Below are 27,559 nucleotides of genomic sequence, written 5' to 3' on the forward strand. Positions count from 1 at the left end.
AGGGAGTGAGTGAGAGGAATGGCCTGTGGGACTAAACTCTGAAGTTGTGGAAGCCAATGATGTCTCTGAGTAGATAGTATCAGAATTTGGTTAAATTGAAGGACACTCAGCTGATGGCAGAGATTTACTTATGTTGGCTGGGGAGGGGTGGGGAGGGGAAGAAAACACACACATCTGTTGGCCAGAAGTGTCAGAAATGAATGTTTTGTATGAGGAGATAGACTGAATTGAAGTATTTCCCTACAACAGAAGGGAAAGATTGGGTTTTTAATTTTAGTTATCTGTTCATCCATTGATGGACATTTGGATTATTTCTACCTTGTGGCTATTGTGAATAATGCTGCTATGGCCATGGGTGTGCAGGTATCTGTTCGAGTTCCTATTCAAAATTTTGCCTTTGAATGTATATCTACATGTGGAAAAGCTGAATTATATGGTAATTCTCTTTAATTTTTTTGAGGAACAGCCAAACTATTTTCCACAATGGCTGTATCATTTTACATTCCTACCAGCAGTGCCAAAGGGTTCCAGTCTCTCAACATCCTTGCCAACTTATCCCTCCCACCTTTTTATTTTTTTTAATTCCATTATAGTTAACATGCAGTGTTATATTAGTTTTATATGTACAATATAGTGTTTCCAGAATTCTATACATTACTCAGTGCTCATCAGGATAAGTGACTCTTAATCTCCTTCACCTATTTCATCCAACCTCACTCACACCTCCCCTCTGGTAACCCTCAGTTTATTCTCTATAGTTAAGAATCTGTTTTTTGGTTTGTTTCTTTTTATTTTCATTTGTTCATTTGTTTCTTAAATTTCACATATGAGTCGGGGCACTTGGGTGGCTCCGTCAGTTAAGTGTCCAACTTCCACTCAGGTCACGATCTTGTGGTTTGTGAGTTTGAGCCCCATGTCAGACTCTGTACTGACAGCTCAGAGCCTGGAATCTGCTTCAGAATCTGTGTCTCCCTCTCTCTCTGCACCTCCCCCGCTCATGCTCTGTCTCTGTCTTGGTCTCTCTCTCTCTCTCAAAAAACAAGCATTAATTTTTTTTTAATTTCACATAAAAGTGAAACCATATGGTATTTGTCTTTCTCTGACTGACTTATTTCACTTAGTATTATACCCTTTAGATCCATCCATGTTGTTGCAATTGCCAAGATTTCATTCTTTTTTATGGTTGAATAATATTCCATTGTATATATACTACATCTTCTTTATCCATTCATCAATTGATGGACATTTGGGCTACTGCCATAATTTAGCTACTATAAATAATAGTGCAGTAAACATAGAGGTGCGTATAATTTTTTCAGTTAGTGTTTTGTGTTCTTTGGATAAATACCCAGTAGTAAAATTATTGGATCATAGGGTAATTATCTTTTTAATTTTTTGAGGAACCTCCATACTGTTTTCCATAGTGGCTGTACCAGTTTGCATTCCCACCAGTATTGCAGGAGGGTTCCATTTTCTTGGAAAATCACATCCTTGCCAACACTTGTTTCTTGTGTTTGTTATTTTAGCCATTCTGACAGGGGTGAGGCGATATTTCATTGGGGTTTTGATTTACACTTCCCTGATGATGAGTGATCTTGAGCATCTTTTCATGTGTCTGTTGGCCATCTGAGTGTCTTCTTTGGAGAAATGTCTGTTCATGTCTTTTGCTCTTTTTAAAAATGGGATTGTGTGTGTGTGTGTGTGTGTGTGTGTGTGTGTGTGTTGAGCTGTATAAGTTCTTTATATATTTTGGATGATAACCCTTTAGTGGATATGTCACTTTCAAATATCTTTTTTTCCATTCAATAGTTTGCCTTTTAGTTTTGTTACTTGTTTCCTTTGCTGTGCAGAAGCTTTTTATTTTGATGTAGTGTCAGTAGTTTATTTTGCTTTTGTTTCTTTTACCTCAGGAGACATATCTAGAAAAATGTTACAACTGATGTCAGAAATTACTGCTTGTACTCTCTTGTACTCTTGCATTTATTTCTCTGCTATTCTGTGCCATTGATCTATGGGTCTGTTTTTGTGCCAGTACTGTACTGTTTTGACTACTGCCGCTTTGTAGTGTGACTTGAAATCCGGATTTGTGATATCTCCAACTTTGTTTTTCTTTTTCAAGATTGCTTTGGCTATTCAGAGTCTTTTGTGATTCCATACAAATTTTGTAGGATTATTCTAGTTCTGTGAAGAATGCTGTTGGTATTTCAATAGGAATTGTATTAAATCTGTAGCTGGCTTTGGGTAATATGGACATTTTAACAATCTTTGTTCTTCCAATCCATGGGCATGGAGTATCTTTCCGTTTGTTTGTGGCCCTCCCACCTTTTAAAAATAAAAGTCAGCTTAATGGGTATGAAGTGGTATCCCATTATGGTTTTAACTTGACTTTTCTAATGACTAATGATGTTGAACATCTTTTCATGTGTTTATTGGCCATTTGTATGTTTTCTTTGGAGAAACATTTAAGTCCTTTGTCCATTGTTGAATTGGGCTTTTTGTTGCTGCTGCTGCTGTTGTTGTTGCTGTCGAGTCTCAGTAGTTATTTATATATTCTGGCTATTAATCCTTTTCAGATATATGCTTTGTGAGCTTTTTTTCCCCTTTTTGAGGGATTGACTTTTCACTTTGTTCATAATTTCTTTTGATGCACAAAGGCTTTTAATATTGATGAAGTCCTATTTGTGCTTTTGTTAGCTATGATTTTGGTGTTATAGCCAAGAAATCATTGCCAAATCTAATTTCTGTTTTCTTATAAGAGTTTTATAGTTCTAGCCTTTATGTTTCAGACTTTGATCCACTTTGTGTTAGTTTTTGTATATGGTGTAAGGTAAGGGTTCATCTTTTTTTTTTTTTTTTTCTTGTGGATATCTGGGTTTTTCAGTGCTATTTGTTGAAAAAAACTGTCCTTTCCCCATTGAATGGTCTTGGCACTCTTGTCACAAATCATTGGACTATATGTGTGAGAGTTGATTTCTGGGCTATTTTATTTGAAAATTTTGAATACTAATAAAATTAAAATTATATTGTTAAAATTAAATGTAACTACATTCAGAAAATTAGAGAGATATCGTAATTCCAAGGATTACCAGAGGTGGTTCATATGTAGTAACCTTCCAAACCAAAATTAAATGGTATAGTCCATTGTCACAGTGGTATCATGTAACAGAGAATATTAGAAAGTTTGTGATAACATAAAAGAAGTTATGCATATCATTATTTTCAAAGAATATGTCTATTCCAAAATATGTTGTTGTTCTCCATTTCATATATGAAAATAATACTTAAGAGACTTCTACAGATAATTTTTAGCTGGATCCAAAGCAATATACTGCTCTCAATATTTTTATATGCTTTTATCTGAATACTTAACTCAGAAGCTTGTTTGTGATATATTTGCAAATATCTTATTTGTATTGTTTTTCTTACAAAATTTTGCATTTCGTTCCTGTGAACATGAATAAAGCATTCTAACCATGTTATATTATAAACTTTTCCTTCTCTACCCCCTAATCCACATTAATACTCTCTACAACATGAAGAAAGACACAGCAAAATAAACCAATCATGGTTCAGCTGTTCAAGAAGCACTTCTCACAGCATGCCATATGTGTGCTCATGCTCTCTCGCTCTCTCATTTTCATTCACGTGCTCTCTGATTCTTTGTGATTCTCTCTGTAGGACCTATCTCTTTACTCCAGATTTAAAATCAGAGTGTTGGGGAAAAGCTAACAGCTAGAAGCTTACTGTTTGATGATGAAAAGCCTTAAGTAAATATGTGAAGATATTAGGAACAGAAACAAGAGTTTTAATCATACCTACATACATGATTGGTTATGAAGGAAGTGACCAAATGAGATAAAAACTAAATATCTCAACCTGTAAGTAAAAATCAGCTTGAGCAAAGTAAAAGATATTGTGATTTATAATAAGAAATATTTGACCTTTGTCCCATTTCTGGCACAGAGCTTCTACAACTAATGGAATTTCCTAAGTGAGGAGAGGGTTGAAGGTGTCTTTTGTTATGTTAATCAGGTGATTTTTAGACCCCGCCTAAGGATGGGTGCTCTGCCAGGGAGGCCAACCCTGTGATTAGAGGGTTGGAACCCCTAGGCCTCCAGGGAGGGAAAAGGAATTGAAGATTGAGGTCAATCACTAATGGCCAATGAAGCCTCCATAAAAACACAAAAGGACAGGGTTCAGAGAGCTTTCCGGTTGGGGAACCAGAACACTTCCATTTGCCATTGTGCCAGGCCCCAAACCCCAGGATCCCAAGAGGATCTTGTCCTATGTATCTTTTCATCTGGATGTTCATCTATAACCTTTAATATCCTTTGTAATAAACCAGCAATCTAATGTGTAAATAGGTTTCTTGAGTTCTGTGAGTGGCTCTAGCAAATTAACTGAACACAAAGAGAGGGTTGCAGGCACCTTTGATTTATAGCCAGTTGGTCAGAGGCACAGATAACAACCTAGCCTTGGGATTGGGGTATAAAGTGGAGAGCAGTCTTGTAGACTGAGCACTTAACCTGTGGGATCTAATGCCATCTCCAGGTAGTTTCAGAATTGTAGGACACACAGCTGGTTTGGAAAATTGCTAAAATATGTGGGACAACCCCATCCCTATCCCTGACACATATTGGAAATTGGCGATCAGAACTGTTAGTAAGGCAGTTGGTGGTATATGTCCACTATGGTTTTACTTCTAAACTCCTGGCATAAAAATAGTGTTAACATAATAAATAGCATTTTTATCATTGTTCTCACATCTCTGCAAACACTCTTCCTCCTTTGACCTCCCTCCTGTTGTACTTACCTAACAAAATCCTAATTCTGGTGAAGTATAATTTACCCATTCATATAAACCTGTATCCAAGTAGCTGAAGATGGCCAAAGAGCAAAATCATGCTGATGGGTTTCAATATAAATATATATAGCCTCTGATCTCAGTCACTTCTTGATAATCCTTTTATTCTTTAGTATATTTGCTCTTCTACTTTCGAAGACAACTATTTACTCACCTATCATAATTTATATCTTTCCCAAACGATCTCATATTATCTTTGCAGGAAGGTAGGGTAGAAGGTATTTTATTACCCAGACCTGAAGACTGAGTCACAGAGGTTCTTTAAGATACTTGTCAGTGGCAGAGCCAGCACCAGGGAGCCTCAGAGGAGGTGAGCTTCCTTCACTGGAGTATCCAAGTTCAGTCAGTGTTGTTATAGGGGAGATGTAAGCAATCTGTCAGAGATTAGAACAGATGGCTTTTAAGGACTCTTCCAACTCCAAGATTCTAGGATTCCATGTTGCTTTTTCTATCAAAATAAATGTTTTGCTAAAACTGTTTTTCTTCAGTTATATGGTTAACCCCATCTGTGGGGGTGGGGGGAGAGCAAGAGAGAGGTAGAAAGGCTTTAATCTCATCCTAGGGTTCCTGTCACTCTGGAGACCAGACCTCAGAAAGGGAGGGCAAATCCAAACCCTATGTAGGACCTCTTTGGCAGAGTATCATGGTGGCATAATAATGGCTCTAGGTATACAATCAGCAAGGACAACATTGTCACTGCAGGAATGACAGGCAGTTCAACGGAGGTTTCCTGGACCTTCCTTCCTTTGAGATGCAGTCCTATTTTTTATTTTTATTGTTTTCTAAGGAAAGTATTTATCTAATGTTTTTATTGGTGTATAGTTGATACACAATGTTACATTGTTTCAGGTATACAACATAGTGATTTGACAAGTCTGTACATTATGCTATGCTTACCACAAGTGTAGCTATCATCTGTCACCGTACAATAAACATACTATATTCTGGCATTACAATACCAGACTATATTCCCTATGCTGTACCTTTCATCTCCAAGACTTAATCATTCTACAACTAGAAAACTATCTCCTATTTCCCTTCCCTTTGTCATTTTGCCCATCCTCCCACCCATCTCCCTCTGGCAGCCATCAGTGCTCTGTATTTATGGGTCTGTTTCTGCTTTTGGTTTGCTTATTTGTTAGATTCCACATAGAAGCAAAATCATATGGTATTTGTCTGACTTCTTTCATTTAGCATGATACCTTCCTAGGTCCATCCATGTTGTCACAAATGGTAAGACCTCATTCTTTTTTATGGCTGAGTAGTATTCCATTGTGTGTATATATGTGTATATGTATAATATCTTCCTTATCTCTCCATCTACTCATGGACATTTAGGTTGCTTTCATATCTTGGCCATTGTAAAAAATGCTGCATTAAACATAGGAGTGCATAGATCTTTTTTAATTAGTATTTTTGTTTTCTTTGGGTAAATACCCTGTAGTAAAATTATGGGATCATATGGTAGTTTTGTTCTTTATTTTTTGAGGATCCTCCATGCTGTTTCAGTAGTGGCTGCAGCAATTCACATCTCCACCAACAGTGCACAAGGGTTTCCTTTTTTCCATACACTCACCAACACTTGTTTCTTGTCTTTTTGACTTGTGTGAGGTAATATCTCCTGGTGGTTTTGATTTGCATTTCCCTGGTGATTAGTGATACTGAACATCTTTTTAGGTGTCCGTTGTTCATCTGTATGTCTTCTTTAGAAAAATGTCTATTCAGGTTCTCTGCCCATTTTTAATCAGATTATTTGTGGCGTTTTTGGAGTTGTACAAGTTATTTATTTTGGATGTTAACCTCTTACTGGATATGTCATTTTCAAATATCTTCTCCCATTCAGTAGGTTGCCTTTTTGTTTTCTCGATTGTTTCCTTTGCTGTGGGAAGGCTTTTTTAATCCCAATAGTTTATTTTTGCTTTTGCCTCCCTTTCCTGAGGAGACGATCTAGAAAAATGTTGCTAAGTCTGATGTCAGTTATTGCCTATGTTTTCTTCTAGGAGTTTTATGGCCTCAGGTCTTATTACATTTAGGTCTTAAATCCATTTTGAGTTTATTTTCTTATATGGTGTAAGAAAGTGGTCCAGATTCATTCTTCTGTATGTATGTAGCTGTCCAGTATTACCAACACCATTTATTGAAGGAGGTTTCATTTCCTCATTGTATATTCCTGCCTGCCTTTTCATTGATTAATTGACCATAAAGCATGGACTTATTTCTGGACTCTCTAGTCTGTTCCATTGATCTCTTTGTTTTTGTGCTAGTACCATAGTGTTTTGATTACTACAGCTTTGTAGTATATCTTGAAATCTGGGATTGTGATATGTCCACCTTTCTTGTTCTTTTTCAAGATTGCTTTGGCTATTTGGGTCTTTTGTGATTTCATACAAATTTTAGTATTGTATGTTCCTGATCTGTGAAAAATGCTATTGCTATCTTGCATTGAATCTGTAATTGTTTTTGTGTACATTTAAACAATATTCTTTTTTAAAAATATTTTTTAATGTTTATTTCTGAAAGAGAGAGGGAGGGAGAGGGAGGGAAGGAGGGAGGGGCAGAGAGAGAGGGAGACACAGAATCTGAAGCAGGCTCAAGGTTCTGAGCTGTCAGCAGAAAGTCCCATTTGGGGCTCGAACTCACAAACTGTGAGATCATGACCTGAGCCGAAGTCAGATGCTTAACTGACTGAGCCGCCCAGGCACTCCTAAACAATATTCTTCTAATTCATGAGCATGGAACATCTTTCCATTTGTGTCATTTTCAATTTCATTCATCAATGTTTTAGTTGTCAGAGTTCTAACTAACCTCCTTAAGATTATTCCTAGGTGTTCTTTTTAAGATTTTATTTCTAAGTAATCTCTACATTGAATGTGGGGTTCAAGCCCACAATCCCAAGATCAAGAGTCACATACTCTATCAACTGAGCCAGCCAGGCACCCCTATTTTATTCTTTTTGGTGCTATTGTAAATGGGATTGTTTTCTTAATTTCTGTTTCTGCTACTTATTAGTGCGTAGAAACACAACTGACTTCTTTGTATTGATTTTGTATCCTACAAGTTTGCTGAATTCAATTATTCTGTTTTTGTTGGTGTCTTTAGGGTTTTCTATGTATAGTATGTCATCTGCAAATAGTGAGTTTTATTTCTTCCTTATCAAACTGTATGCCTTTTATTTCTTGTTTGATTGCTGTGGCTATGACTTCCAATACTATATTCAATAAAAGTGGTGAGAGTGGACATCCTTGTCTTATTCCTAACCTTAGGGAAAAATCTGTTTTTCATCATTAAGTATGATGTTAACTGTGGGTTTTTCATAAATGGCCTTTATTATGTTGAGGTATGTTCCCTCTAAACCTACTTTGTTGGGAGATTTTGTCATGAATGGATGTTGTACTTTGTCAGATGGTTTTTCTGTACCTATTGTTGACATGATTTTTATCCTTTGCTTTGTTAATGTCATATATCATGTTGATTGATTTGCTAGGTTGAACTACCCTTGCATTCTTGGAATAAATCCCATTTAATCATGCTGTATGATTTTTTTTAATGTCTTGTTGAGTTTGGTTTGTTCATATTTTCATTTCATTGTTGGTTTGCACCTGTGTTCATCAGAGATATTGGCCTGTAGTTTTATTTTGGAGTATCTTTATACAGTTTTGGTATCAGAGTAATGCTAGCCGTATAGAATGTATTTGGAATCTTTGCTTCCTTTTTTTTTTTTTTTTTTTTCAGAATAGGTATTAACTCTTCTTTAAATGTTTGGTGGAATTCACCTGTGAGGCTAATCCTGGATTTTTATTTGTTGAGAATTTTTGATTACTGGTCACTTTTGTTACTGGTAGTTGGTCTGTTTCAATTTTCTATTCCTGGTTCAGTTTTGAAATGTTCTATGTTTCTAGAATTAATCCATTTCTTCTAGGTTATCTAATTTGGCAAAGAATTTTTCACATTATTTTCTCACAATCCTTTGTATTTCTGTAGTGTCAGTTCTTTCTCCTTTTTTCTTTCTTACTGGATTTACTTGGGTCTTTTTTTTCTTGATGAATGTGGCTAAAGGGTTATCAATGTTGGTTTCATTGGTCTCTTCTTTGTATTTCATTTATTTCTGCTGTGATTTTTATTATTTCCTTCCTTCTCTTAACCTTTGCTTTTCTTCTTCTTTTTCTAGTTCCTTTAGGTGTGAGATTAAGACTATTATTTGTTTCTGCAGTTAAGCCTGTATTGCTCTAAATTTCTCTCTTGGAACTGCTTTTGATGCATCCCAAAGATTTTGGACCATTGAATTTTCATGTTTCGTTTGTCTCCATGTATTTTTTTTATTTCCTCTTTCGTTTCTTTGTTGAGCCATTGGCTGTGTAGCAGCATGTTATTTAGCATCCATGTGTTTGTGTTTTTTTCTAGTTTTTTTTTTTTTTTTTTTTGGTCTTGTGTTTAACTTCTAGTTCCATACTGTTGTGGCCAGAAAAGATGCATAAGATTCTAGTCTTTTTAAACTAATTGAGATTTGTTTTGTGGCCTAACATGTGATCTGTCCTGGAGAATGTTCCATGTGCCCTTGAAAAGAATGTGTCTTCTGATGTTTTGGAATGGAATGTACTGTATATGTCTGTTGTGTCTATCTGATCTAATGTGTAATTTAAAGACACTGTTTCCATATTGATTTTCGGTCTGGATAATGTATTCATTGATATAAGTGGGGTGTTAAATTCCCATGCTATACTGTCAATTTTTCCCTTTATGTCTGTTAATATTTGCCTTATGGTTTAAGGGCTCCAATGTTGGGTGCTTAGATATTTACAATTATTGTGTTTTGCTGGATTGATTCCTTTATCATTATGTAATGTCCTTTTTTTTTTTTTTAATCTCTTGTTACAGTCTTTGTTTTAAAGTCTATTGTTTGATAGATGTATTGCTACTCTCATCTTTGTTTTTATTTGTATGGGATATCTTTTTCCATCCTTTCACTTTCATTGTCTGTATGTGTTTTTAGGTCTAAAGTGAGTCTCTTGTAGGCAACATATATGTAGGTCTTTTTTCTTTTTTTTTTGCAGCCAGTATGGCAATTTAAAATTCTAAATCAAATCATGCTATTTATTGCATGCTCAAGATTCTAGAGGATTGAGTTGAATTCCTTACTAAGCATTTCAGGCCCTTTGTAGCACAATGGAAAGAGCACAGGTTTTAACCTTTACTAGTTGTATGCTTGTGTTTTTCATTTGAGTTGTTAATTAAAAATGTTGAATTCTAATAAAAGGCTAGATGCTCAAGGAATGGTTGCTCTCTTATGCCATGTTCTCTAGCCCTTACACATTGGACCCATAGGATTGCACTTAATTCTCTGGATGTAGCTGGCCTGTTCTTTCTTGACACTTGCACTAGTTTGTATGTGAAACAACCCCGTCCCAGGTCTGGTTAATTCTTACTCATCTTTCAGTATTACAGCTGGGTACCATTTCCATGTCAAGCTTTCCATGTCACCATTTAGGTAGAATCAATCACTTCCTCTCTGTTCTCATGGTACATTCCATAAATCTTATTTGTGTGCCTTCTGAGGTTGCTTAAAAAAGAAAAAGTGGTCCTTGGCTATTTCAGCAAGTGTATGGTTAGCTCTTTGAGAACAGATGTTCATCATCTCTGTATATCTGTGTCTAGCACAGTCACCTGCATGAGTACTAATCATCAGTTCCTTGGTAAATAATCTCCAAATAGCAGATATATACAAGTTAGGTATGGGAATAAGTGCTTATAACTAGATTTGTTTTCTGAAATAAGCATTAACCACTTTTCTTAGAAAATTTATTCTCAGTTGAAGAAAAAAATTCAGAGCAAGTATTTTATATAAAGTTTTTTTTCCAGGATAACTTATAAGAACATGCCAACTGTGCACACTCATACACAGTGGTTTGTTTCTTGAAGATTTGGTGAAGATTAAATAACATGATCTTTCTACTGCCCCTGAGCACAGTGTCTGACACATAGTAACCATTTAAAAAATTGGTTTTTGTTGTTGTTACAATCATTCATAGACCAGGTATTTGTATTTATCTTGTTCACCCAGATTTTTCTAAAATCTACATTGCTTAATCAACTAAATTTGGCACTCCAGTTGTTGAGTAGTAGTTGAGTCCATGTGTCAGTAACAAACTAATTCCTAAGACAAATTACGATAGAACTGTCTCTACCAAATAGCCTTTGGCCATAAATATTAATCATAGATACTAACTGTATTAGAAGCTCTAGATCCCCAACTATCAGAATAGTAAAATACACTATAAATAAGTCAGCAGTATTTTCTATAGTTGAAAATCTACAATTTCCACAAGTGTTTTCATTATAGTCTTGTACATTTAGAGGACACAGTTTATATTATACATGGTAATGGAACAAATGAGTAGATTTACCTATCCTGATTTTGTTTTGATTATTGAAGTCAAATAATTTGATATTTTGTTATTATGCAGGAAAACTTTTTTCAGAGAACACTTTTTGGGTAAGTCTTACCTAGAATTAAAAAATACTTAAAAACTCAAACTTACTAGAAAAAAATGAAAAGCACTGTTTGTTCTAACAAAATTTATTATGCAGTAATTACAAAGGTTAAAGACTCTTCCATCTCAAATAAAAATAACTGTTATAATTACACACATAATATAGTAGAGTGATTCCAGTAAATATCACAGGAAATAGTGTATTTGCAAATTGGAGAGACAAATACTTTCTCATTCACAGTGTCTGACATAGGAAAGCCTGTTCACATAATGGTCTGTATAAGGTCATGCTCTTAGGAACAGTCCACACAGAGCTGTTGCCAACACTACTCTTTCAGAACGTGAAGTACCGGGCAAACCACTCCTGGCGCTGGGGATCGGGAGAAGCCACCGGGGAAGCTTCACTCTGAGGAGGACTGAATTCATAAAAAAAGAGAGACATGTAACCCAGCATTAAGCTGTTTTGCAAAACGAAGGGAAAAGCACAAAAAAACACCAGTGTAGATGACCACAAGTGGTTCCCTGCATTAGATGTGTTTTGTAGACCCCTCTACACTAGATTGGGTTCTCCACTCCATGAGAGTGTGAGAGTGCATCAGCAGCTCAGATGAAGTCAGTTAAGGAGGAGCCACATCAAAACAATTACAAAAAATTACAAAAACCCCCCCAAAATCCAGACAGTTGAGAAAAATGTCACCTTCTTTGAATAAAGAATATTCAGGAGGAATTGTCAGAAATAAGAATAAGATAACATTCCTCTTTTTCAGCACCTTTTCTTCTAGCTAATTAAAATTTCAGAATCTGACAGAAGCATTTGGTTTTTACAGATGTGTCCTCAAATATAACTAACTTAAGTAACTAAGCCATGGTACAGTATTTTTACTGCATGTATATTTATATTGAACTATCATAATTCCATAAGCAAATACTCTAGGGGGAAAGGAGTACCATTCAGAAGCCAGTTTCCCCTCCATCTTCAAAGTTCAAATTTATACTTAATTCTAACTAAAGAGTCTTTGGGCTAGTTGAGAAAATAAAAGAATCCCTACCGTCTTTGGGGGAAATTACAAGGCACGCAACAATGTGTAATGGAAACTCCAGTAGTCATGTTCCTTGAGCTCATGCACATGCATCTTACTGATACCTGAACATACCCATGCACAAGGGAAAATAAGCAACACAAAATATTTAGCAGGAGACAATTCAAAACGTATTTGACTATTTTCATTCTTGCTATTTTTTCTCTTTAAAATAATTTGTCATTGACTATGTAATCACTTACCCTAGAAAAAGATAGTCTACCTGTAAGGCTATTACTGGTGACACAGCTGAGATTTAGTAGGAATAAGTTAAACAGTAAATTTAAAGCAGCACAGAATCAGTAATAGTAAGGTAAACATTTACCAAAAACCAGTACTTTCTGACTTTATTTAATGGATAAACAATTGGGTTTCATTCAAATTCTCCTTGTGAATGCATTTAATCAAGTCCGAGTTTAACTTAAAATTGGAATGTCAATGGTAAAAATTTTTTTTTATTTTTTGCTTACGTAGATCATGAAGTTCCCAGAGCTTACATAAATTTTATTTTGGCAGTAAGCATATATATTTGTAAATAAGCCTGGCAAACAAGACAGTGAAAAAATATAACAGAAATAAAAAATAATTTAAAGTTCTGTAATAAAGATGATTAGTGAAAAAATTGGCTACAATACTCAAAATGAAGCAATTATCCATAAATATTAAGAATTAGCACTTCTTTCAGTATATAGAAAAACTGACAAGAAATTTTAAAAAATCTTAAGAGCCAAAAAGAAGTTCTCTAGAGAAGTGATAAATATATTTTGAAAAGATTTCACAGTAATATGTTTTTTTTTCCCTAGGCTGTCCTTAAAGTAGTGAATTTCTGCAATGTAAGAAGGTAAATTTCTCAGGTTAAAAAAGAAAAGAGAAAAAAAAATCATTGGTGAGACGGGGCTCACCTCAAAAATGTCTTGGGCTCTTTAGGTGGCACTGGCTGTGGAAGTGGTTTGCTGCTGTTGAACTCGGTATCGTGGACTGGAGAATTAGGAATGGGAGCCAGGCGGTTAGGATGTCCGTTGCCCACTCCACCAGATTCCAGAGCACTTAGATTGGGAACACTCACAAACCTGTTTGTTGGTGATTTATCATTCTTCTTCTTTTGCTGCATTAAAAATAATACATGTGAGGATAGTCCCTGTATAAGGACAAATGAGAAAATAGGAATAGTAGAAGATATAAATTTGGCATGGAAAATTTTCGGAAGCTTTACGTTAAATTGGGATGTTAAAATGAACCAGTGTCACCCAAAGTGTGGTCTGGGGACCCTTGGAGGTGTTCTTTATCTACATGGAATCCTCACAGACAGACATGCTCCTGGGCCAGAAAAGAATGAGGATTGGTGTTCATGGGGAGGGGAGGAGATGGAAAGAATGCCAAAGGGTAAAGAATACTGTGAGGAAATGGGGAAGGAGCAGGTCTTGAAGATACCACAAGGCTAAACGGATTTGGGCTCAAATTAGGAGAAGAAGGTATAAAGTTAAACAGTTTTAAAGAGATGTCCATGAACTTTAGCCTTCTGTCAAAGAGAGGCAGTCCTTGTCTGGAAAAAAGAGGAAGTGAAAAAATACTTGGCACAGTAGTTTGAGACATATTCCACATTCCCACTTAAGACCCAAAGCTGCCTTACAAGAGAAAATTAAGTCTGCATAATTAAATCTCATTTCCCAGTTGGTAGTATCACTAATTGGCTCATAATCTTTTAAAAGCATTTAAAGGATATAAAACAAAAGTGATCCATCTTTTTTTATTTTCTAGTTGGTCTTTAAAATCAGATAGCAAGAGGAATATAATCGCAGAGTATCAAAACCTATCAGTTTACAAATCATTAACTTAAGTCTCTATTTTATTCGCACTCATCTTGCTGTGCAGAATAAAAATTCACAAGTTGCAAGATATTTTTAATACTCCCATCTTTTACTAAATGTGTACTAGTTAAATTTATGAAATATTTTTCTGCAAAATGATTCGAGTGTTTTAAAAAAAAAAGCCTAATTGGCCTTTTTCCTTTATTTACAAAGTAATATACTTGCTATCTACAGATTGCCCTCTGTCATATTCTGTCAGTCATGGAGTCTCTGACAAAGAGTCTTTAGCATAACTGAAAAAAGAAAGGATATCTTCTAGAATCACAATATTAGTGAAAGGTGAAGTCATTCAAAAATTAACAAAGATGTATTGTGTGCATTTTCTTGTTCTGGTCACCAGAGGGCATTAAATAAACCCATTTAAGGTTACTATTTGAAGAAATAAAAATATTGTTATTATAAAAGTGTTATTGGTGTTATTATAAAAGTATTATTATAAAGTTCTGCGGTAATGGTTTTATAGCTAAAACTGTAATTCCGCAAAATATATTAGAAATATTTTCCTTTTTATTATCTTGTTTCAGCAAGTCTCATAATCTTGCTCTCTAATTAAAAGCTTATTTCATCCTAAATTATGGACTTAGAAACTGAAACTATTATTTACTGAGAACTATTATTTACTGAGAACCTTCAATGTGCCAGGCAGTATTTTAGGCTCTGAAGCTATATGCCTCCCTACTTTAGTCATTCTGTTTCATAAAACATTTAAGTCACTCTATGTTAAAGGTTTAAGTTTAAAGTTTGGAGCACTTTAACTTGTGAAGGAAGGATAGAATCCTATGTTCTTAACAGAGAAGTTCTTATGAGCTTTGAAAGCAAAAGTTTCTGGCTAAGGGCCTAATAGAAATTAGGCATGATGGGCAAATTAATTAAATCTGAATCAAAAGACAGCTTTACCACTAGTACTTTATTTCTATTACTGATGTCTTCCAGAAGATATAGAAGTTCCTGTGAAGCCAATATAATTATTTATTCTTATTTGCTTTATTCACTTACCTGTGGTAGCTTATAGAATATGTGATGAAGTTTGCAACTGAACAAGTATTTATTGATTACCTACTATACCCAAAGCACTATGAGGGGAGCCATAGGAAGCTGGGGTACAAAGATGTGTAAGACTTAGCCATGTCCATCTCATTTGTCTACAAGGCTCTTCTATCTGTCCTAAGAGAGTAACAAAGATGGCCCCCAAAATGGGTCATCTTCAATTTTAATTGTCATGAGAGGTCCTAAGACTGAGAGAAGTAAAGCCTTTTTCCAAAGACTGGTAGGCAACAAAATACATGTCAAATGCAACGTCCATTAAGATGGCAGGCCTTAGGCTTAACGTTAGGGAGAGCTGTTGTGTATACAGGGCTGGAGTACCTTTAGGATCCCACAGAGAATAGTGAACACCAAGAAAATGATAAGAAATTATCCTGGGGAGATTTAAAAGTTAGTTTTCTTTGGAGATATGAAAAACAAAATGGTAGAAACCAAGGGTTTATAATTAATAAAATGTTTTAAGGAATAAGAATTCTCAACAAAAATATTAGCCTCGTTCAGTGAAAATGTATACACAAAGAATTCATAGATTTTAGTCCTAAATATTAAATTGAAAACATTGTTTGTAAGCTTTATCCTATGCTGCTCTAAATATTAAAAATTTTTAAGCAAGTTTTAAACTACATCCCTATTTTATGGTGTTTACAGCACATACCTTAGTCAATGGATTAATAACACCAACAGAAGGGCTTGAGTTAAACATTTTGTTGAAGTTAGTTTCTCGATTGACTAATTCCAGCTGATAAAATTTATTATCCTCCTATGCAAAAGAATTATAAACGTCACTTAGACATTTTCTATTGAAAATTTAAAACTGTAATGTATAAATGCCATTCCATTCAAAATTTAATATAAAACCTGAAGATTTATATACCTTGTTCATCAAAGATTTAAAAAAAAATTTTTAATGTTTATTTTTGAGAGAGAGAGCGAGCGAGCATGAGCAGGGGAGGGGCAGGAGAGAGGGAGGCACAGAATCCGAAGCAGGCTCCAGGCTCTGAGCTGTCAGCACAGAGCCCCACGCGAGGCTCACTCACAAACCGTGAGATTGTGACCTGAGCCAAAGTTGGACGCTTAACCGATTTGGCTACCCAGGCACCCCAAAGGTTTCTAAATCTGATTGCCAGTGTCTTAAGGACTGCTGGTGGATGGTTATCAAAACCTTTCAATACCCTATGCTTTGAGACTCTTCTCTACCCTTTATTTTTTTTAATTTTTTTTTTAAATATGGAACGCTTCACGAATTTGCGTGTCATCCTTGCGCAGGGGCCATGCTAATCTTCTCTGTATCGTTCCAATTTTAGTATATGTGCTGCCGAAGCGAGCACCTTCTGTACCCTTTAATAACTTTCCTCTTCAAGATTGGATTGAAATGGTTTCCTTGGTCCCATCTCTATTCCAAACTGCTGGCTGTGCAGTTTGAACATGCTTAACTTACATTCATGGAGTTGTGTGCATGGTTTTGTTGTTTCTATAAAGGTGATACTGATACAGCATTATCTTCAGTACTGCGAATACATTTCATCTTGCTTAATCTCTGAAACCTCAATGTTCAGTTGACTTTTGAATAATACAGGTTTGAACTGTGTGGGTACATTTACACACTGATTTTTTTTTTTATAAATACAGTACAGTACTGTAAATGTATTTTCATAGTGACATTTTTCTTTCTAGCTTACTTTATTATAAGAATACAGTAATAATACATGTACAAAATAAGTGTTAACTGACTTTGGTATCAGCAGGGCTTCCGGTCAACAGTAGTCTATTAGTAATTCAGTTTTGGGGGAATCCAGTTCTGTGTGGATTTTCAACTGTGCACAGAGTTGGTGTCCCTAACCCCTGCATTATTCAAGGGTCAGCTGTATTACTGCAGTGGTAATCACTGACCAGAGAAACAGTGACCTACATAGAGATAAATCTTTGCCTTTCGCGTAACCAGTATATGTCAACTGAACAACTAAACTTTAGGAAATAAATACATGAGTGTGAAATGCAGGACTGTGCTCTAGTAGAACTAGATTCTTCATTCCCTTCTTAGTTACCACTACCTTTTGTATTATTAATCTCAGCCCACGTGCTTCAGAGTCCACAGAATCAGGGTATAGTGGAAAGCGTGTAGAACAACCTTTAGCTGGATTCTTAGTCTGTCACCAACTAGGTGTTGCTTTGAGTTTGTTTTATTCTTTGAAGTCTGATACCTATCCTGTTGTGAGGATAAAATACAACTATATCTGTGACGTATGCTCACTAAGAACTGGAAAAGCTGTTTCTACCATGGATGAAATATACTTAATATATTTGCTAATAACTTCATGTGTGGAATGTAATGTAATCAAAGCAATCTATGAGGGCTGTGCTCATGTTCACAATGCCTGGGAAATCTTGCCAATGTCTGCTCCTGGCTCCATAATGAACCCCAATCTATGACCTGCTGCTTTTGGCAGGAACTTCTAGTCCCAGCCAACAGGATAGCTCTCCTAGATGCTAACATAGATAAGTTAAAGAAAAAGGACTTCAGAAATAAATGCTTCTAGGCTCTCTTTTCATGCTAATGTCCATAGTTTTCAGTTGAGGAGATCAGTGAGCCAATAGAGTGATTAGCATTCTATTTTTAGTTTTACTCTGAAAGATTTTTCTTTTTTAGTGATAGTAAAAAACAATAATTATGGATCAGAAGACTCTAAAATGTTTCATGAATTATGAAACATTTGTGTATTTCTTATTCTTGAAGAATAATAGCTTCAATGAAGGCAGTCTATTTATTGTTAAATCTGTGTTTTCTTCCCTGATGGACTGGTCAGAGACCCTAACACCTCAGTTTGGACCAAGACTCTCAAGAGAGAGCCTGAAGCCTTTCTTAGAACCCTAACAAAATGGAACCCTTTTCCCATGGAATATCCCTTTGGATCAGGGTAAGTTAACATGACTAACTGGAAGTATACGGTACAGGATGATGCATGCATGTGTTGACTCTTCTTTCCTATCCAACTCTAATTCTACATGAACAATATGTATATTGTTCATATAGTATATTAGCTGTACATTGTATATAACTTCAAACGTATATTCACTGTACATTGGCAATGACATATTATTTAAACATATGTCCTAAAAAAGACTCTTAAAAAAATACTGAAAAGAAGCACAATCCCTTTACCCTAATACCAAATTTAAAATTTTTAATTACTTTGTATTTCTTAATTCATGAACATTTTAATAAACTTTCAATCACAATGCATATAGTTTAAACTTTCAATTTTCACTTAGCATTACTTAATACTTTTCCATGTTTTGCCAACCCACAGTCTATTGATTACTAACACGGTTACAACCTCCCCCTCCCCCCGCAAATCTTACAATTAGTTTCTTTATGACTTGGTCTCTTTCTGTAAGCATGGCTTTTAATTCTGTAATCATCTGTATATCTTCTGGTTTTGATTCTCTCATTAGATATTTTTCTTCCATTTCTTCTAGTCTGAAAACAAGAAACCTTTAGTTCATTGATAGGACTCAGACACATCCTTTTTAATACCTGCAGTTTTCAAAATAGTCCAGCTGAACACATACAAAATTTAAAACCAAACTTCTTTCCTTAAAACTTTTCAGAATAACATGGTTGCCTCAATAGCTTATTAAAGCTATTAAAGCTAAAATAGCTTATTAAATAGCCTTATTAAAGGCTCTACAGGGTAGATGATGTTTATTAAAGACTTTGCAGGTTACTTTTGGAAGAATTCACTCATTGTAAGTCATTCAACAGTGTGTGGGGATGAGGTGAGGTAAGTTCTGTAGAAGAAATGATATATTGAATAATACCTCTAAATACAGGTTTGATGCTGGAATTGTAGGCTCACTATCAGGAGAACTTACCAAAATTATACTCCTGTGTGATGACATAAGGATTGGTAACATACCGAAAAGGGAGAAGGGACAAGAAAAGATACAGAGGAAAGGGAAACAAAGGACACATATAATAACATCATTCTTTTTCAGTTTATGGGAAACTCAAGTTAAAAATTCTTTATTATCAGCTAATACATTACACTGTAAAAAAAGTACATCAGATAATTTCATTTTTCCCTTTTTCTGCCCTGAATGAGATGAGAAGGCAACAGGACTGAATGCCACTGAAGACTCCAGGATAGAGGCCACCCTTTATGAGTAGAGGCTCCACAGACCATGCAGTGTCCAAAAATATAGGACAATGAAGAGGATGCAAATGGAAACTGCTACAGAAGAAGTACTTTCAATTTTAGAAAATTTAAATAGAACGACTTAAAAATTCACTCCTTTGAAAATAAAAGGATAGAAATTAAGCTCAATAAAATCATGGTGGATGAAGACACACAGAAAAACTTATTCACTCAACAAATACTGAATAACTTCTAGACAATCTGTCTTCTAGGATTCTGTGATCTACTCCCACCCCCTAATTCTAGAGGGGTACAAGAATCTCTGTGTACTTTAGGAATTTTAGTAAACTCCTACACTAACTCACTCCAAGCTAAAGTTCTAATCTAGAGGGTTTAGGGAGGTGTGTGGGTGAAGGGAAGTGTGGGGTTAGGAAGGGGCAGTCTCAGAATCAGTTGGTCTTTGTCAGTTCAATTTGAGGTTAGTTTCACTGTCTTTACTTTTGTTCTTTTGTGACCATGCAGACTGAAAGATGTGATTTCACTGGGCTCACATAAAGGGACTTGCATTTTATAGTGATATGGTGTTTTAAGGGCAACAGTTTTAAGAAGCTTGAGAAACAATAATCCAGTCAAGGAAAAAGGCATTGGGTTTAATACTGGAGTAGCCACAAGATGTCACTGTAGAACTTTATCATTAAACACAAAATACAAGATTTTTGAACTGCTTCCTGCAGCTAAACAAGAATACTTGGCAGTAAATGGTCACTAAAAAACTCAATTTAACACCTTACTTAAAACTATTATGGAAAAAAAAACCCAAAACAGAACAAAATTAAAAAAAAAAAAAACTATTATGTCTATTGTTTTAGTTCTAGTAAAATGAGAAGTTAAGGAAAAGTGAGTCTAAACCACTTACAACCCGTGACCCATCTTTTTTGCTCTGAGCCTCAATTCTAGTGTAAGTTCTCATTTAGGTAAAGCATGCTTTACCTACAAAACTGTCATCAGTTAATCCTCTCCACAAAATGACTTTCTCTCTCCCTCTCTCTCTCTCTCTCTCTCTCTCACTCACACACACACACACCTTTTAAAAGATACCTGGATATTAAAGGGAAAAAATAATTGATTAAATTGAAGAAACCATTCATATAAATATAAATGGGAAAGCATTAAAGGAGAGAACAAGTAAAATGATCTAGATTTAACTTGCAAATATATTTCCAGAATTACCAAGTCTTTCAAAATCCTAACAGGAAGAACCCTTGGTATTACTCTGATCCATTTCAAGCCAACGCTGGTCAACAATCTCTTTCTTCAGTTGCCCCTGTGAACTCTAGGCCAGCACTGCTTCCTAAAGACTAGGTGTGAACAACTGGTGGTACAGGAAATGATCTTAGTTTTATTCTCCTTTAATCTGTCTGGTCACAAGAAGGAAAAAAGTCATAGTTTTGTTCTATGTATCTTAAATGGCCTTAATAACATATGCTTATTACCCTACTTCATACCACTTGGGCAGGCCTGCAGCATCAAATAGTAGCTAGGATCTAATAACATTGTTGTATTTTCACAGAATTTACATTTGTATAATTACAGCCTAGCTTCTATTTATTTATTTACTTATTTTTAAAGTTTATTTATTTTGAGAGAGAGAGAGAGAGAGAGAGAGAGACAGCATGAGGGGGGAGGGCCAAACAGCTCTGCACTGTCACAGCCTGGAGCCCAATGTGGGGCTCAAACTCAAGAACCCACAAGAGTGGTAAGGGTGCTTGACCAAGGGAGCCATCCAGGTGCCCCAGCCTAACTTCTATTTAGAAAAATGGATACAGGGCGCCTAGGTGGCTCAGTTGGTTGAGCATCCAACTTCAGCTCAGGTCATGGTTTGTGGGTTCAAGCCCCCTGTCGGGCTCTGTGCTGACAGCTCAGAGCCTGGAGCCTGCTTCTGATTCTATGTCTCCCCCTCTCTCTGCCCCTCCCCTGCTCACACTCTGTCTCTCAAAAATAAACATTTAAAAAAAATGGATATGATTTTTCAGTAGTGATAATGGTTTTACTGCAGAAATAATCAAGTTTTCCTGTTAAATTTTTTAAGTTATAATGAGTCAATTAAAAATATGAAAACCGTATCAAAGGTAGCTGGTAGCCAGAAATGACCAAATTCTGAAAGGTTAATAAAGCCTGGGAAACACTGCCTTGAGGGGAAATGTACAAGTTTGTATAGTCTTTTACTCAAAATACAGATTCACATTAAAAGTAATACTGAGAACAGAAGACTATGGGGGAGGAGAAGGGGGAAAAAAAAGTTAAGGGAGAGAGCCAAACCATAAGAGACTCTTAAAAACTGAGAATAAACTGAGGGTTGATGGGGGGTGGGAGGGTGGGGAGGGTGGGTGATGGGCAATGAGGAGGGCACCTGTTGGGAGGAGCACTGGGTGTTGTATGGAAACCAATTTGACAATAAATTTCATATTAAAAAATTTTTTAAAAATTAAAAAAAGTAATACTAGAGAAAACAGAAGTAAAACATATATAATTACTAATTAGGTCACTGTTGGATTCTCCCCAGGCATGCATGCCCTGATTTTTTTTGGCTCTGGGAATATATAGGTCAATGTCTAGGGTTCATGAACAACACAAACCAAAAATATGAATACATAAAAAAGCTGTATAAAACATATAAAAAACTTTTCAAGGTGGCAGTACTCCTATGCTTTATAAAAATAATTGACAAAGTCAGCAAATTGAGATTATACGCCAAACAGTATTGGCACACATATATTTTAGAATTTTAACTATATAAAAATAAACTCTATTATACCATCCTTCTCTACAGTTTAAGGAAAGGAAATACAATAATTGAAGAAGTTTAATGTTGAACCTTTCTTTCCCCATAATTTATGGGCACAGACTACTATCTCCTTACCTCACAAAACTTATGAACACAACCTGAATGGTAATTTAAAAATCAAACAACAACAACAAAAGATGATTAGAGTAGTATAGATAAAAGAACTCTTTTATCAACAACTTTTAAAGAGTGGTAATTCCAATATGGTGGAGTGTTTTTTCAATTAGGGATTACTTACCTACTTAAAGGCCCCATACAGAAAACTCAATGCTTTCCCCCATGAAGAAACTCCTTTTGTTTCAGTACAGTGAGAAGTTAATGTAAACTAGACAATCAATAATAATCTCTGAACTCCCCTTTTTGCATAATAAAGATGTCATGACCCCACCCACGTTCTATATAGATTTAGATTTGGCTTAAAGTTCTTTAAAACAGCCATTCTCTCATTTGTTCCTAAAACAAACAAAAACTATGACATATTAGACACAAGGGTTTTACTACTATCCCACTCAGGAAAATAAAATAGTTTCTATAGAGTATCAGAAAATCTAAGACTTGAGTACCTAGCACTAGAGAGGGGGTTTTCTAGTAATCATTCCATAACTACAGAACTCATCACCATTTCTACAATGTTTAGAGGGTACCTTTCCATTCTTTAAATTTCCATTCCCCTCTTCCCTGAAGTCCAAACAGGGTTTGGGGCAGGAACAGAAATAAAGCTTCCAGCTGCTCGAGAGGCCCTTCCACTTCAGGCTTCAGCCTGACCCATAATGCTGCAGCCCTTCCACTACCACCCACTTCTATGATTCCACAGGGCTTTTCCAATTTCAAAGACTTAAAGTTAGCATGCAGTTGATTAGGAACTTCAGTAAGGTGTCCATAGTCCTTTGCAACAGGCTAAGAATAGTTCAAATGTTGTCCCCCTAGCTCCTTAACCTGGAATGCAGTCTCCCTGCTCATCACCACTGATGAAGGCATTCAGCAGATCCAAGCACGCTGCATTTAAGGATATGGGGCAGAAATATCTCAATTGTCTAAAATTGTGCTTTCCAGGGGTGCCTGGGTGGCTCAGTTGGTTAATTGTCTGACTTTGGCTCAGGTCATGATGATCTTGCAATTTGTGAGTTCGAGCGTCGCATCGGGCTCTGTGTCAACAGCTGAAAGCCTGAAGCCTGCTTCGGATCCTGTGTTTCCCTCTGTCTCTATCACCTCCCCTGCTTGCAAACTCTGTCTGTCTCTGTCTCTCTCAAAAAAACAAAAACAAGAAACTGTGCTTTCCCAATATGGTAGCCACTAGTCCATACGTGGCTATTTACATTTATATTAATTAAAATGAAATTAAAAATTCAATTCCTTGGTGGCACTAGCCACAATTCAAATGGTCAACAGCCATTGTGGCTAGTAACAACTGTACTGGGCAGAGCAGATACAGGACATTTTCATTATCATAGAAAAATCTGGGCAGCCCTGGTCTAAATACATTTATTTGAGTGTGTGTTTGGTTTCAACTAAAAGAGTAAATACCTAAACTAGAGACTAATTGTATGATAGCAGTTTTCTGGTGGAAAAAGAAATACAGTTGGTTAACATGGATCTAGCTGAAGTATAAAACAAGTGGTAGATCTAGAAAAGCAGATCAAATATTTGACTCATGAGTAATACTAATTCAATTAAAAATTACCATAATTAGCAAAACTAAGGTATTTACTATCTACTGAAAATTCCTAATGTGTAAAACCATATAAAACAGAATAAAGTAGAAACAAATCTTTAATCTTTGCAAATTAACATTCCTAAGGAGACAGGACACATGGATAGACACAGGTTATTTTTGTGAGCATGTTTTTTCAGACTGTGAAGAGGGAGATACCAGGATTTCAGTCTCTGCCCAATGAGTAACACTGAGGCCAGGAGAAGGGAAAGCCAAGAGTGGGGTTTACTGTAACTAATTTTTGCAAAATGCCTAAGGTGATGGATGCACTCTTCTACATGGAAGATACCTGAGCTCTTACTGTAGCTCAAAAGGATTTAAATATTACCTCCAAAACCAGGAAACACCAGAAATCATCGTGACTGGGAAAATGATCTCACAGGTCTCCTCATGATTTCAAGTATAACTTCATAATGTGATATGTTAGAATTCTCAAAAAATGCATTCAGGAAACATTCAAGTGCCTATTAATGCGAAAATCCTGTGTGTCCACTGCAGAGTACCTCACTTGAGAAGCCACCAATGAAGTAAATGCCAACAACTGGGGTTTGTTTTTTGTTTCAGCTGAAGTGAATGTGGTTGTATATGTTACATATATGTAACAAAAGCAACTATGAAGCTTAATCAGTTAAATGAATAAAATGTGAGGAGATATTTAGATGGGGATAGGTAATCAGGTAGTAACAACAGATTATTCTAGACTGTAGAGGAAACGTAACAGAATCTCAGAAGGAAACTGTCAGTGTGGTGGACACAGGTGGATAAGGCACAGTGACACTAGGAGTTTAAGTTTCACTTTGAGACTAAGGTTAACGGGATTAGTCACTATTTTGACTTTACTGAACTATGTGGAGATATTTACATATTTTTATTCAGCATTTTAAATTGACTGGAAGAAGATAGACTAAAGGTGAATAAACCATTTGCAGCAGCAGCAGTTTAGAGTAGATTAATTAATTCTAAAATAATTTAAGTTGGACCAGGGTTTAGGGCACAGAGATGGAGTGAATGTTATTTGCACATTGGCTATAAGAGTTTAGAAATGTGGAGAAAAGAGAAAAGCTATTAAATACTTTCTTAAAACATTAGGCAACAGTGATAAATCTTGGTTTTAACAATACTGGAGTTACTATGTATGAGTAGTAACTATCTGTGATGTTTAACTTGCACTAATTTTTCAAATCAATATTAAATGTTTGTATGAAATCCAACAATCTCTCTGTAGAGTATAAGATATTTTTATAGTTTTTGCTCTTCCCCACCTCCAATACCCTGTAATCCACTCTCTAGATGGAAGTACTGTCATTAAAATTCTGTATTTGTTTTTCAAGATTTTTTGATATTTGTGTATAAAATATATATTATTAGTTTATGTATAGGATCATAATATTCCTTTTGGCCACAATATGCCCTTTGTATTTAATATTATATAATGGACATCTTTGGAGTTTTCACCATGGCATGTCGGTTCAAGATCCTGAGGGACAGGCTTTAGGCAAGGACTGTCCTAGCAGAACCAGAACAGTGGCAGCTGAGAAACAATCATTCAATTGCCTTATTCTCGTTAAATAAAATATCATACTGCAATTACCATCTGGAATATAGCACTTATGTTTTCTTTTTTAAGTATCCCTTAATTAGATTTAAAAAGAATAGCTAATCTGAGGTTAGACACAGTCTCCTCAGTTTATGTCCCACACACGAATTTTCTTTAATATAATATGACTTACGACACTTGTAAAGCTGCATTTATTTCCTTGAGTAGCTCGTTAGTCTTATTAAAATCTGCCCGCATGATATTTTTCTCTCTGAGGTGGTCTGCTGTCATGACATCCAGCTCTTTTTCAAGTCTCTTGTTTAAATCTTGTTCATGCAACCTGTTTATTTTTGGTTAAGAAAATGTTATTCTGGAATCAAGCTTTCAAAACTTTCTATATTCTACAGATTTGAAATGGTTTTATGTATAATATAGAGAAAATTAATGGAAATAGCCTAAAATAACTTACTTTGCTCCTATCTTTGAGTTTGTTAAAGTTGTCTCCTTTAATGCTTTTTAAATTACATTTTATAAAGATTTTAGTTAATTGTATAGTTTCCAGAGTTAATGAGTACATACATATTATTCAAAATACCAACATTTTATCTATGTTCTAAATTACAGCCATCAACAAATAAAGGAGTGGTCTTCAATATCTACGAGAAGGCAGTCTAGTCATAAAAATAAGAATGTATTGCTAACTACTATTATAGCAGTATTTCAGGTAACACTGTAAATTCTGTCTGTTGTGATTAATGACATACCTCATCTGTTGGTTAGATTCACTTCGTATTCTGAGAATTTCTTTCCCCTTAAATTCCAATTCTTTGGTTAGGGCACTTATATTTTCATGAAGGTGCTGTACCTCCTTATCCAAGTCTGAGATGTGATGCTCTCTGTGCCTTAATTCCTCTTGTAGATCTGTTATTCTACACATATGTTCCTTACTCTGCAAAATACAAATAATTATTTTTTAAAGTAAGTTCTATGCGGAACTTGGACTCACAACCCCGAGATCAAGAATTGCATGCTCTACCAACTCGGCCAGCCAGGTACCCCTACAAATAATTCTTAAACGTATTCTAATATTTGCTTTCTGCATTTATCTAAAGGAAAGAAAATGACATACTGGAATGTCAAATGTAATGACACTGCTTCGAAAGCAAACTGCTGAAAAAAATCTAAAGGCTCTTCTTTTTCCATATATATATGAAGTGTTTATATGGATACAGTTTATATGGATAATATCAGGGTGACAAGAGGCCCAAAAGACCATAAAATGCAATTTCCCACACATTTTACAGACAAGGAAACCAATACCCAAGAGATACCTGTTCAAGGAGGATGTATATGAATGGCAGAGCTCAAATTAGAATGCAGGGCTCCTACATACTCACCAAGTTATATGGGCTTACAGTAAAATGCTGGCACCACTGTCCTTTAATCTAAAAATTCCCTGCATCTAGGGAGGCCATCCCGACACACACATATCGTATGGTTTAGAAAGCAGACTTTGTCTGCTTTGTGCTGATCTAACAGTTACCTTGTCTGAAAGATAAGCTCCCTTCCATATTCCTAGAAGTCACTGTTTTTCACAATGTCTACTAGATATTGTCAATTTCAGTGTCAGCATAGTTGAAGACAGAACTTCCCTCCATGATTATAAGGTGGCTCATTTAAAACTTCATAGCAATGAAGAGAAAATTTGAGCTGATCATTTAACATAGCTAAAGACTAACAAAGTAAAAGTCTTAAGTCTAAAAAATAATGGACTTCATTACACTATGCCTAGAAGTCCCTCTACCTGGATAGACATATATTCAAGATCATAAATTCTCTAATTAAAGGAAGTACACTTCATTAAAGAGCGAAGTTTAAAAAGCATAAATATTACCTGTGCTAGAGTGGTATGGAAATATTTTTTTTTTTTTTTTGAGGACCTACTACTTCCATAGCTATGCTATCCAGCATGACTATTTAAATTCAA

The 27,559-nt window shown here is 35.5% G+C and overlaps 1 protein-coding gene, 1 long non-coding RNA gene and 1 other non-coding gene across 13 annotated transcripts in view; 1 reads left to right on the plus strand and 2 right to left on the minus strand.

The window, feature by feature from the left end:
• The window catches only part of LOC123385528, a 52,411-nt gene extending 32,722 nt beyond the window's left edge, over window positions 1–19,689 (plus strand). The window contains exons 2-3 of the long non-coding RNA XR_006598218.1: window positions 18,148–18,258; window positions 19,447–19,689. This is a non-coding gene — a long non-coding RNA (uncharacterized LOC123385528). The remainder of the gene's footprint in view (window positions 1–18,147; window positions 18,259–19,446) is intronic.
• FAM184A (family with sequence similarity 184 member A) overlaps window positions 11,421–27,559 on the minus strand; it is a 122,405-nt gene continuing 106,266 nt past the window's right edge. For 2 of the 11 annotated variants that reach the window (XM_003986510.6, XM_019831136.3), the window contains 6 exons: window positions 26,337–26,521; window positions 25,766–25,912; window positions 18,704–18,821; window positions 15,999–16,103; window positions 13,334–13,536; window positions 11,421–11,768 (listed from right to left, as the gene is read on the minus strand). In XM_003986510.6, the coding sequence (XP_003986559.3) occupies window positions 11,687–11,768; window positions 13,334–13,536; window positions 15,999–16,103; window positions 18,704–18,821; window positions 25,766–25,912; window positions 26,337–26,521 (840 nt within the window). In that variant the 3' untranslated portion in view covers window positions 11,421–11,686. Of the gene's footprint in view, window positions 12,497–13,333; window positions 13,570–15,998; window positions 16,104–18,703; window positions 18,822–25,765; window positions 25,913–26,336; window positions 26,522–27,559 lie in introns of all 11 variants that reach the window. The other 9 variants (XM_019831137.3, XM_019831135.3, XR_002157417.3 and 6 more) reach the window with 8 other exon arrangements.
• Window positions 16,565–16,671, minus strand: LOC111560741. Its single transcript, XR_002742715.2, has one exon. It is a non-coding gene; the product is annotated as a U6 spliceosomal RNA (small nuclear RNA).

This window comes from Felis catus, chromosome B2 (assembly GCF_018350175.1).
Source record: "Felis catus isolate Fca126 chromosome B2, F.catus_Fca126_mat1.0, whole genome shotgun sequence".
NCBI lineage: Eukaryota > Metazoa > Chordata > Mammalia > Carnivora > Felidae > Felis > Felis catus.